Source organism: Carassius carassius, chromosome 42 (assembly GCF_963082965.1).
Source record: "Carassius carassius chromosome 42, fCarCar2.1, whole genome shotgun sequence".
Lineage (NCBI taxonomy): Eukaryota > Metazoa > Chordata > Actinopteri > Cypriniformes > Cyprinidae > Carassius > Carassius carassius.
In genome coordinates, this window is record NC_081796.1 from 3406131 (window position 1) to 3418147 (window position 12017).

At 39.9% G+C, this 12017-nt stretch overlaps 1 protein-coding gene across 1 annotated transcript; it reads left to right on the forward strand.

Annotated features, from left to right (window-relative positions):
• Positions 1–1335: 1335 nt before the first annotated feature.
• Positions 1336–11808, forward strand: LOC132124113 (inhibin beta A chain-like). Its single transcript, XM_059534948.1, has 2 exons — positions 1336–2204; positions 9623–11808. Exons 1-2 carry the CDS (start codon positions 1802–1804, stop codon positions 10393–10395), a joined length of 1176 nt encoding a protein of 391 aa, XP_059390931.1. The 5' UTR covers positions 1336–1801; the 3' UTR covers positions 10396–11808.
• The last annotated feature ends 209 nt before the right edge of the window (positions 11809–12017 follow it).

The following is a 12017-nucleotide window of genomic DNA, read 5'->3' on the forward strand; positions in this document are numbered from 1 at the left end:
GGTCTAATGCAAATTATTTATTTATTAATTGAGAAGTTGCCAAAAAAAGATTCATAATATCCATAATAAGATATATTAAATAATGTGAATCAATACTCAACAATCAATACGGTATTCCACACACACACACACACACACACAGTATTTCTCGACTCTCTGCAATGAGCAAGTTGAACCACAAGAGGGACTCCTTACAGTGATTTGGTAAATGTTAAAGTGATACAAATGTAATACAGAGGAAAGACTACCATAACATTTTATCCAAATCAAGTTATTAAACATACATTCAAAAATACATACAAGCATGGTATACAAATCAAATAACAACTATGTAAATAATATTTACTAAAATATCCCTGATCAATAAAACCATATCACATAACTAGGGAAAAGGCAAAAAAAAAAGACCCATTCTTTCCCTACGCTTAACTACATAACAATGTTTTTCCCCAGAAGTTTCTTATACTACAAAACCAAAGGCTGACTCTCTCAAAGCAGACTTTAGACACTGACTTCACGCAGCATCACCGAGGAAGGGGGGTCTCCTGAATCAGAAGTTTGAGTAATCCAGAATTATTACATCACCATGTCTTATATGGTACAAAAATGTCTATGGAACCTATTTCACACCTTGACTTGTATGACTGTGGGATCCCTCATACGTGTTTGGGCTGTTATGCAGACGAACGACCCACACATGCCCTCGACTCAGCCTTTGATGATGTCACAACCCCAGCTGCCTGAATCCCAGACATCTGTCCTCTGCCAATTAAACAGGAAGTTAGCCTTCCGGGCATTTCCTGGTGAATCTGCACACAACATGTGTTGCAGCAGTAAAGGGAAGCGTGGATTACTTAACGCGCACTGCTCCCAAGTGACGTCAAGATGTTCATTATTTATGAAAAAGGGAACTGTTTAAATGGGAAGAAAAATTGTGTTCTCTGAAAATTACCTCTAGAAATCTCCAGTTGACCAGAATTGGCTAACACTTTTATGAGGAACTGCTATGCCACCGCACAATTCTCAAGTACTACTCTAATAACTCAGTCTGACTATTTGCCAGACTTAAATTTTGTCAACTAGCTATTGAAATATAATCATATTTAGAGAGTTCAATACAAATGAATACATTTACAAATGAATGAACTTAGTCACTCTGCACTTAATAACACTTGTCATGTCTGTCAAGCATATTCCACTACGTGTTACTCTCCCCTACAAATAGAACAATTAGAAAAATAAATAAAAAGGAAACGTAAAGAGAGGGAGTGAGCAAGTAAGACAGGAGGGAGGGAGGAAGGGAGGACGGGAAGTATAATTACTGTGTTAGGAACAGTAGAAGAGACACTAGGAGCAAGAGCCAGCGAGAGAGTCCAGCCCACTTCAACAAAACCATTCAACTCCTGCACAGTGAGAAGTCCCAGACCTCTTACGAGTGCACTGCTTCCCTGGGGCACATCCAGAAGCCGACTGCCCATCCCATACAAACTTCCCAAGGACCTGGAGAGGGAGAAATCCACAAGAGCTATCCCTGCTGTCCAAACAGCATCTCTTCTCCTAACTTACCAGCAAGGATTACACTTTCCTTCACTATTTTTTCCCACTAGTAGTTTAGTTCTTACTTTTTTGCTCCTCTCAAATTTTTGTCAGATTGAGCTCATCCACAGGCAAACAGACTTTACTGCCAGCTGTTGGTGAACGGACTGATTCTTGTCTTTCTTTGAAAGGAACTTTTAAAGTTAAGTTTTTCATTTTCCGACACCCTCCAGCTCTCTTCAGCAACTGAAACTTTTCATTAAGGATGTCCCCTATCCCTGTTATGAGCGGGATCTTCCTGCTGCTCATCCAGACCTGCTGCCTCAGTGCCATGGTCACCAAAGGGAGCCTGGCAACGTCCGAACAGGCAGCCACGGACTGTCCCTCTTGTGCTCTGGCACGGCTTCAAAAAGGTGAGGGTGAGGACGAGGGAGCCCAGCAAGACGTGGTTGAGGCGGTGAAGAGACACATACTTAACATGCTGCACCTGCAAGAGCGCCCAAACATCACGCACCCAGTGCCTCGAGCTGCGCTCCTCAATGCCATTCGCAAGGTACACGTGGGACGGGTGGCCAAGGACGGCAGTGTCCTGATTGAGGACGAGGCCAGCAGCCGTCAGGACACTGAACAGGCAGAACAGACGGAGATCATCACCTTTGCTGAAGCCGGTGAGTCCAAATTTCTAACAAATGTCTAGAGGGTGATCTTAGTCCTTAAATACTTGAAACTAAGTGAATCGGTCAGTTTTCCCTTGTGGGATGAAACCGGAGAGGTGGGTTTATAAAGCTGTTCAACTTGTTATCATCAGTCTGAAGAGTTCAGAGAAACCTGTTGCCACCGCACAAAGTCAGAGCAGTGAGAAATACACTGCGGCAACTCACTCCTCCCTCTCGGGGTTCCTGCAAACCTCCTGCTGGTTTAGAGAATCAGTAATTATCTGCGAGGGCCCCCCAGGCTTCTAGCCGTAAGCTCTGCACAGGAGCACTTCCTAGGGGACTGACAGACTCCTATGTGACTGAAGAGGGTTGAGAGCGAGAGAGAGAGAGTGAGAGAGAGAGAGAGAGAGAGAGACAGAAATAATCATGATGCATAGGAATAAAAAAGGACTTCTCCATATTATAGGAGGGAGAAGAAGGCTGTTCAGTTACTGCCTTTGTGTCAGGTTTCAAAGGCAGTTGAAAGAGCATTGTTGGCTGCAGTGAGAGCTGTTCAAAGGTGCTGTCAAGCCCATGATGTGAGGAGAGATTGGCTTCTTCTCTGAGTCATGCAGCTCAAACGGGTCATGAGTGACAGAGCCGCAGCGTGCTGCAGGAGTTCTCAACAGATGTGTCAGACCTAAAAAGCAGCAAACAGAGCAATTGGATTGCTTGTCTGAAAGATGAATGTTTCACGATTTTAGGGAGCTGAGACTGTAACACTGCGGCCCTGTGGAGAGAATGATTATATTCAAAATGACTTTATAGGTATAAAAATGTATTATACATTTTTGAAATGGAATAATAAGTACACAAGAGATGTCAAGTAAACTAGATTAAGAAATAAATCATTTAAGACAAGATGTGACATGAAATCATCCACTCGCTGGAACTCTTAAAATATAAAACAATATGCAAGATTCAGCCACGTTTTCCCCCCACAACTTTTTCATTCGTGACCACTGCAAAAGTATTTTTTTAAATCATTTTATAAAGACTGCATTCACAAAGAGCAATTCGATATTTTAGAGTGAAACGCAACTCTAAAAAACAAATTTACATTTATCACGAAAAGTTCCAAGACCTTTCTTACCACATCTGGAAATTTTAAATGCACTTATATTTCCAGGTTTTTCATGACCGTGAGAACCCTGTTAATGAGAACCATTCCCTGATAACCTTTTGGCGCCAGACTACAGCTTGTCACAGTACAAAACAAATTCAGCTCATGCTTTCTTGGTGACAAAAACCTAGTTATGAGACAGAACGAAATCTGTTAATAATCAAATCAATTTCTAACTTTTAGCACCTGGAATTTTAGTATTTATTCCCTTAATGTCAGACACATCTAGAGGTTTTTCATGGGTATTTGATACATTCACTGGATGGCGATGGACTGTCCCTCAGGTTGAATGAATAAATCAGGATTACAAGCTCATATTCAACAACTCAGATCCCAAAATGTCAAATTACTGTCACAAGCCAAACACATCACAGCTCAACTCAGCAATCAGACTTTTCAATTACATGTCTGGCTCCATCACTTATTTTGACATTTCAAACACACCAGAGGAACTAAAGAAACCCACATTAGTAAATATAATAGTTACAACATAGTTCTCACGATAAAAGCTAATTAAACTAAATACAAGGCTGTAAATAGGACAAAATAAGTCATTTGATGGTTAAAATAAGCAGTGGATGGAGTGTTTGCATTATTAGAGTGTAAGACTGCAATACGTTCTGTCAGGCGATACTTCAGTGTTTAAGTTACTAAAACACAATTCATAATCAAACCTGACCAAATGCACACGTCCTCTCCCCTTTTGTTCACTTACAAGCTTTTGTTACAAATGAATGGGTATAATAAGCGTAGAAAAGCATCCATCATCTCCTTCAGCCAAACCTTCGCATTGTTGTCTCACAGAAACCTCACCATAATTGGTTCTTACCTGAAATCATGGCTCATGAGTTTTCCCGCTCGAATCGAATTCCATTCTCGCGACTGGTGCGAAATTCCACTTTCAGTTGCATCTGATCTACTTTCCAAAAGTATTCTAAATAGAACTGTTCTCCAACATTTGCAGTGATTTTTTTTATTTTTTTATTTTTTTATGTAGGCTAAACATTTATCTGGTATCAAAACTGATGCACAACAGGGGCTCTTAACATTTATAACTTCAAACCTTAAATAATAAAAGCCAATTACAAGTCAGTTTTGGCAGGATTTGATTTGCTGTTTTATGTCTGCTCAAATTGTGGTGTTTATACATTTTTAATAAATGAATAATAATAATAATAATAATAATAATAAACACTAGAACTGTCCATACATTAAATAATACATTATGGTAATCTCAAGATGTGCTGCTGAAGTACCTACTGAATTTAGCTAGCTTATAACATTTTAAAGAAAACAACGTTATAATAATTTAGGCTCTTAATAGTTCATTTATTTCAATATAACAATTTAATAATAGAGTTTTCACATTTTGCTGCCCTTGGAAGCTTACTGACTTTCCTAGTGGGTCCCGTCCCACTGCTGGTGTACAAGCATCATTTAGACTGCATTGAGGCACCCGGTGATATTTTTTGGCTGAGACATAGCTGTAATTAGATTCATTTTATAAATACCGTAATGCAAAGTTGTGCATGGTGTTTATTTCATACTGGTTTGATTTTTAGGATGCATGTTGCTGCACTGCATCACTATAATGTTGCTTTAAGTAGGTTGTTTAGACATCTGTAATTATGTGTATGATGTAAGTCTCAGACTTCTGCAAACACTATCTGTCTGGAATCATGTCCAAGAATCTGCTCTAATGATTGCCATACATACAGGTAGACATACACATATCTTATAAAGCTATGAAATATATGAAGTAATAGCATTAAGTACTATTCATTAAACTCTTGAATGATCATAGGCTGAAATAGTAATAATAAGCTGCTTCTTCAGAAGGTCAAGAGTTGTTATTTCTTGGTAGTTTATAGTATAAAGTCTTTTCTTTATACATGGCTGTTGTCCTCTTAAATTATGTGCTGATCAGGTTCAGAAATCACCTTGATGAAGATATCAGTTGGCAGATACAAGAACTGCAGAACATTAGGCATTTATTGTAGGACATATTAGTTTAAACCACTATCTCTAACATGCAGTATTCTAGTTGAATGAGTGATTACTCTAAGTATGTGCAGCCTGAAGGCATGTGCAATCAGTGCTTGTGTATGTTAACATGACTGCAAAACATGAATAACTTTAGTCTGCAGAATTTCAGGCAGTAGCAAAGAAATAACAGCATTTTTAAATGCTTAAAAACATATCTATGCATATCTAAAGAGTTTGCTCTTTCCTTGACATGTCACCATTACTGCTAAATCACAAGAGTGCACCAGAGGTCATTCACAAAACATGGCCAAACTTTCTGCTAAAGTTTATTTTTCAAGAGAAGTTGCAAGATGTACTGCCTTTGCTTCCAAATCAAAGAAAATGAATTAACAAATGCAGAAACATATAAATATTATGTTCAATGTTCACTGTTCTTTGTCACTGAATTCCATTGAAACCATGTGCAGAATCTTCAAACAGAAGTACATTGATGATATCACTGTGGATGCAATGAATGTGTGTGGGCGTTCAGTGTTTGGCCTTTCTGATGTCATTCAGGCGTGCAGGTTGCATATGCAAAGCTTGACATGTTCTGAAACAATGACTCAATATTTACTTCTTTTCCTCGTTTTGATCTCCTCCCACTTGCAAAGTAATTTATCACAGGGAAAGCCCTATAATCACTCCCTCCAATAATGGTTACAGCAAGGGAAAGATGTCCCGATTGTTCATGTGCAAACAGTTATTTTTGCTAGATCAAATACTGATTTATTTGCAGAAAAGAGAAGCTGACTTTCTTAAAGATAAATGTCATTTTGTTAAATAATATAAAGAATTGCTTTTTTTCTAAAGCAATGTAAATAGAATAGGCTAATTCCTAAAGTATCTTTGTCTTATTTTGGGGGTACACTGCCAGCTTGCCAAACCTTACATATTACATAGCCACAAAGTATTACCTTTAAACACAATCCAGATTTGAGGACCACATCAGAATGCCTCCTTTTTAGCCAAGGATCCCTTAGCTTTAGTGTGGTCAAATAGGTTTTGCAGGTTGCAGGATACTTCACTGCTCATGACATTTTGTAATATGCTACTTAAAGCTTTCTTGGATTCGAGGTACAGTACTGTAGCGAAGAAAGGATGCTGCAGCATCATGCCAACTATGCTCATTTATTACTTTGACAGCTGATGCATCATCCAAACCTGTTCTTGAGAGTGGTTTATTTCTTGCAGATGTGGGATTGGTAGAAGAGTAGCAAGCATCTCAAACCTACATTCAACCATGAATCCTGACAAATCAATCAGATAAACAAGTAAAATATGAATTGTAACAACCGATATAGACTGTCCACCATGTGTTGTTCTGTCTACCTTCAGTTATTCAGCATGGGCTTGAGCCATGTTCTGCAGATTCTTACCAAAGGTTATTAGGGGGAGGCTGCAGTAACTCTCCTTATTACCCTCCTGGTTCCCTGGGAGCTTTGCTGGCCTGCAGGTGCTGGCTGAAGCTGGTGATTCTTTGTGGCTGGATGGGGTGCCCGACTTAGATGGAGGCAGTAAATCAGGCCCACTGTTGGTGCCTGAAATGCCTGTGGGCTATGAGGACCAGATAAAGAGGGAGCAAGTCAGTTTGGAAAGGAACATAACAAGCATACTTGGCCTTTACGGTGCAAGGTGTGGTACCGTGGAACGGCTCGCCAGTGTTAGTGACACTCGCCGGAGAATGTATACAAGACTCCACAGTGTTATGGTTGGGAAATAAGCTTTAATTGCACTTTTTGTTTGTTTGCTTCTCATGCTGGGATGTAGGAAAGTCCATGAATGCTGAAAGGAATTCTAGTGGTTTTCTGGTCTGTTCAGTGACATTGTAATGTCAAAGGAAGTTTTATGATTGCAGTGTAGGTCTCTGTTGTATATTTTCTCTTGGAATACCTCGGCTGCATTTTTATTTGGTGTAGTATCTGATTTGGAACTGCTTTAAATGCATTATAGTAGCAAGCGATAGTTATCTAGAAGATGATAACTGATTATTGGTTGAATATATGAATATGAATATCACTTGATATTACTGCTCATAGTATGCTCTAGCAAAAGAGTTAAGTCTGTGAAATCTATCCTCACTAATGACGGGACTGTGTTTGAAATATGTTGCATAACAGGTGTGGAACTCAAATCATTCGCTCCCACACACCATTAAAAGAGTCATATGTCCACCCTCAGATATTTATTTCTAATTTAATATCTTGTTGGGTCAAAAAAGAAAATCAAGTCAAAGTCAAGACTCTTTAATTTATGAAGTGATCCAGATATTGTTTTCATGTCAGCAACAAGCAACTAGTGTTTAAAGTGAGTACTAGCCATTGCCAAAGTGTCAGCAAGACCTAGAGAATATACATCAAGCTCTCTTGTGTTCTTTTTGGGTGTATGAATGAATGCTTCGCTCGACTTGATCCATTAAGCACCTGTTCGCGCTATGGTCTTTGAACTAGCATGTGTGATCTGTGTGGAAAAACGGTTGCCTTTAATCAGCATTGTCAACAAATTAGCCAAAGATAAATAGTGCATTCTATAACCAGTTAACCAGTAAGAGTACAAACAAACTCCTTCCAGAGAGGCGTGTTTCAGCAACCTTTCAGGTTGCGGACTTCTTTACTGCAAAAGCATTCTTTTAGCTTCAAGTACTGGGACATTGCAAGCCATACAATATGACAAGAGGCCAACAAGGAGATGAAAGAAGCTGATTCCTCCTAAGGTAAACCAGATAGAAAAGGGGATTATAGAACACATTAACTAAAGCCATGTTTAAAGAGGAGTGGACATCCCCGTGTCCCCCCCCAAAAACACACTTAAGTTCCCAGGTGATTCTATACTTCAGCCACCCGCCTCTTTTGAAGGAATGGAAAGGGGGAGGGGAGGAATGTGTAAATGTTATTCTCCATCTTTGTGTGCAGGACAGCTGTGCAAACTCTGCTCTTGCGGTTAAATTGGTGTTTATTGTTGAGGGATTACCGCATGGCTCTTTAGTCTTTCTGTTCAAATTTCAAAATTTCTCTTTGCTCTCTGGCAAATATATTCAGATGCATGCAGAGTTGCAAAGCTCCGGTGGTGACCTTTTTTCTTTGGGCCTGGGCCTCTGCTCTGGAGGGGCAGTTGAAGGGTTTACCCAGCTTAGTACATGCTAACAATACTTGATTCTTTCACTGGGTGCAGATTTAAAGGGGAACAATGCATTAGCCGCTACTGAAAAAATAACAACAACAACATTATTTTAGACTGCATTTGTGAAGCTCGCCTATGTTTGGACAGATGTGTGTGGGCTAGGGATCCTTAAATACGCTCTGACAAACATATACACTTGCAGCTTGATGCCATTGTTATTATGTCATAGCCCTGTAAATATATTGTGGTACGTGATAGATTAGCATTAGAGTAGAGTATATTGCTTTATACTTGTTGCAAGAAGCTCTTTGTGTATGTCAAACCTTCAACAAGGTGGTCAGTTTTACAAGAACTCTGCTGCAGTATAAGTAAACAACAGTCACCGAGACCAGCCAGAAACGATGTCCCAACAAAGGTTTAGTAGCTGAAAAACGGGCTGAGTCAGTAAATGGAGAGGATTTGTTTAGAACTACCCAAATGATCCGTGAACTGAGATTTTCCAGAGGCATTGCCTCTGTCTAAAACACGGTGGGAATCAAAGCCAAATGGAACAGTCTTTTAGAGTCCAGTGAGACAGCCAGCCACATGCCACATCACTGCTTTCAGCTGCATGCTGTATGCTGTTATTGCCATTTCGTGTTACCCTGTGTTCAGAAAAACTTTGTTCCAGGCCAGCAGACTTTTAATTGCTCAGTTAACTGCCAGGAGAGGTGATGAAGTTGGTTTAAAGTCTTGTTAAAACCCTCTATTTTTTAATACCAAGGTGGTGCAGGAAGAACCAAGTGGGAGGCATTGTTTGCTTGCGAGTGTGCGTATAGAGACAGCTGATTCACTGATTTGACGTGCAGGAAAAGGATGGATGACTGCATATATCTATGCCATTTATTAATAGTCGCACGAAACAGAAGATTGTTTGTTACGGAAACCTTAAAAACGGTCAATGTTGGCACAAAGCTAAAGTGTTCCATCCGATGTCACCACTCCCAGTTTCAGCTCTGATGTGGCTGGCACACTGTCTTCAAAGTCAACCAGAGCTTCAGGCTAAAGTGAAATACAAGTTAGATAACTAAAGATCAGCTCGATTGACTAATCTCTGATGTTTCTTTCTCTTCCTATCCCACAGGTGAAGCTCCAGGCTTTGTGAACTTTCTCATATCAAAGGAAGGTGGTGAGATGTCTTACGTGGAGCAAGCTAACGTCTGGCTCTTTCTACGACTGCCAAAGGGCAACCGCACCCGTGCCAATGTCACCATCCGGCTGCTCCTGCAGCAAAGTACAGGGGAGAAGGTTCTAGCAGAGAAATCCGTGGACACGCGACGCAGTGGCTGGCACACATTTCCCATTTCAGCAAGTTTGCAGGCATTGTTGCAGCATGGGGGCAGCACACTGAGTCTGCACATCTCCTGCCCATTATGTGCCGATGCCCGGGCCACACCGGTGCTCGTGACTCCTGGTGGTGGTGAACGTGAGCAATCCCACCGGCCGTTCCTCATGGCTGTGGTGCGACAGATGGACGATCTGTCCCAAAAGAGACGTCGCAAAAGAGGCCTGGAATGTGACGGCAAAGTACGTGTCTGCTGCAAACGGCAATTTTACGTAAACTTCAAGGACATCGGCTGGAACGACTGGATCATCGCTCCCTCAGGGTATCACGCCAACTACTGCGAGGGCGACTGTCCCAGCCATGTGGCCAGCATAACGGGCAACTCATTGTCCTTCCACTCCACGGTCATCAACCACTACCGCATGCGAGGATACAGTCCCTTCACCAACATCAAGTCCTGTTGCGTGCCAACTCGTCTGCGAGCCATGTCCATGCTCTACTACAATGAGGAGCAGAAAATCGTAAAAAAGGACATCCAGAACATGATTGTAGAAGAATGCGGCTGCTCGTAAGGCCACTGTGTGAAGAGGAAGGGTAGGAAGGGAGAGACAAGGTTGGATGGTAGGGGCAAGAACTGCAGTCCCAAAACGAATGAAAAAGAAGAGATGTAGAGAAAGGAGAGGAGAGCTCCTCTATCTTTATCTCACTGCCTCAAGACAAACTCTCACATAGACAGGCCTCTCTTTCTCTTGACCACTTGTGCGTGGTCATTTTAGAATACAATCACGTTACAATGGGTATCTGTAACTCAGAGTTATCTATGTGGCACTTTCAAAAGAGAAAATAAATATAATATATTTTTGTTACAAAGCAAAGGGAGCAAGGTCAGAGAGTATTTATGCGGCCTACTTTGCAGTGCAGACATGCGTTGCAGGAAGAGAGATGGTGTAGATGAGGTGCCTGAAAAAGAAAATCTCAAAACTATGCAACTTGTCAAGTATTATGATATATTTTTTTCATCAAGGTGTTGTTTTGTTTCTTAACTATTTACTTTTACAAACTAAGAAAAAGTTAACATTTGTTGACTTTTTATACCTGTACGTATGATTTATATATGTTATACTGTATGTTTGTTGTGTGTGTCCGTGTACAAAAAGTGTGTGTATATACAGTGTGCCTACGGGAGTATTCGTGTTAGGTTGTGTGCATGTCTGTTTGTGTGTGTTGTTGAGAGATACTTGAAAGAAGTTTGACGGGCTGCTGGAACCAAACATTTCTCTATATTATTATTCTAATTATTCTGACTATTGTTAATAATGTTATTATTGTTTTGATTTCTGTACATTTTTTTTTAATCTTAAAAATGAGACGTTAAAACGTTTACAGTTTTGCACTATATCAACATTTCGATCAGCATAGCCACATATATAAATATGTATATAGAGAAAGACTAGAAGCACTTCAGAGCAGACATACCTACATAGCATGTGTCTAACCAATGAGATTGTTAAAAATAAACAGGGAGGTTTGAGGGGAAGGAAGATATGACTAACACTACATCAGAGGACCATGTAAACACATGCATTTTACAAAATTGTTTTTTTTGTCTTTTTACTCAACACCAAAGAATTCAGGTTAGTGTTGCCTACCATATTAGGCTGTCTCCAAACAGTTGTTCAGAAGATACCAATATGTCTTTCAGAAGGTTGCTTTGTTTTCCCTATAAAGATGTCCAGGTTAGAAAAACCGAAATACCTTTAAAAAAAGTTTCTCAATGTCCCACAGCAGCTCACTCCTGTGTGTGCTTTTGCACTGCTGCACAGTCCATGCACGACTGGCCATCTAAATGTTTAAAACAGCACTTAAGCCAACCTTTTAAAGTGTGTTTTTAATTATGAATTGTTACAAAAGTGAATGTGCAGCATTGATATTTAATGATTTAGTTAGGAGACTAATAACTATTTAGATATGTGCAACATTTCTCACCAAATATAAAAAGGATCTACAGTGATCAAAAACACAAAACAAAAAAACACAAAACAAACAAAAAACTAAAACAACAACAACAAAAAACAACAACAATAAAAAAAAACTGCTTTTGTTTGGCAAATGTTAATATTTCCGCTTCCCAACATGAAATGTTTTACCACTGTGCAATGCAAAAAAAATTGAAATGAAGCAATTTGGGAAAAGA

What these genes read in the sequence shown, in the direction of transcription:
- LOC132124113 (XM_059534948.1), top strand. Translation starts at nt 1,802, where the DNA reads ATGTCCCCTATCCCTGTTATGAGCGGGATCTTCCTGCTGCTCATCCAG. An exon ending in CATCACCTTTGCTGAAGCCG is followed by an intron (nt 2,205 to 9,622) that starts GTGAGTCCAAAT and finishes CCTATCCCACAG; the next exon opens with GTGAAGCTCCAGGCTTTGTG.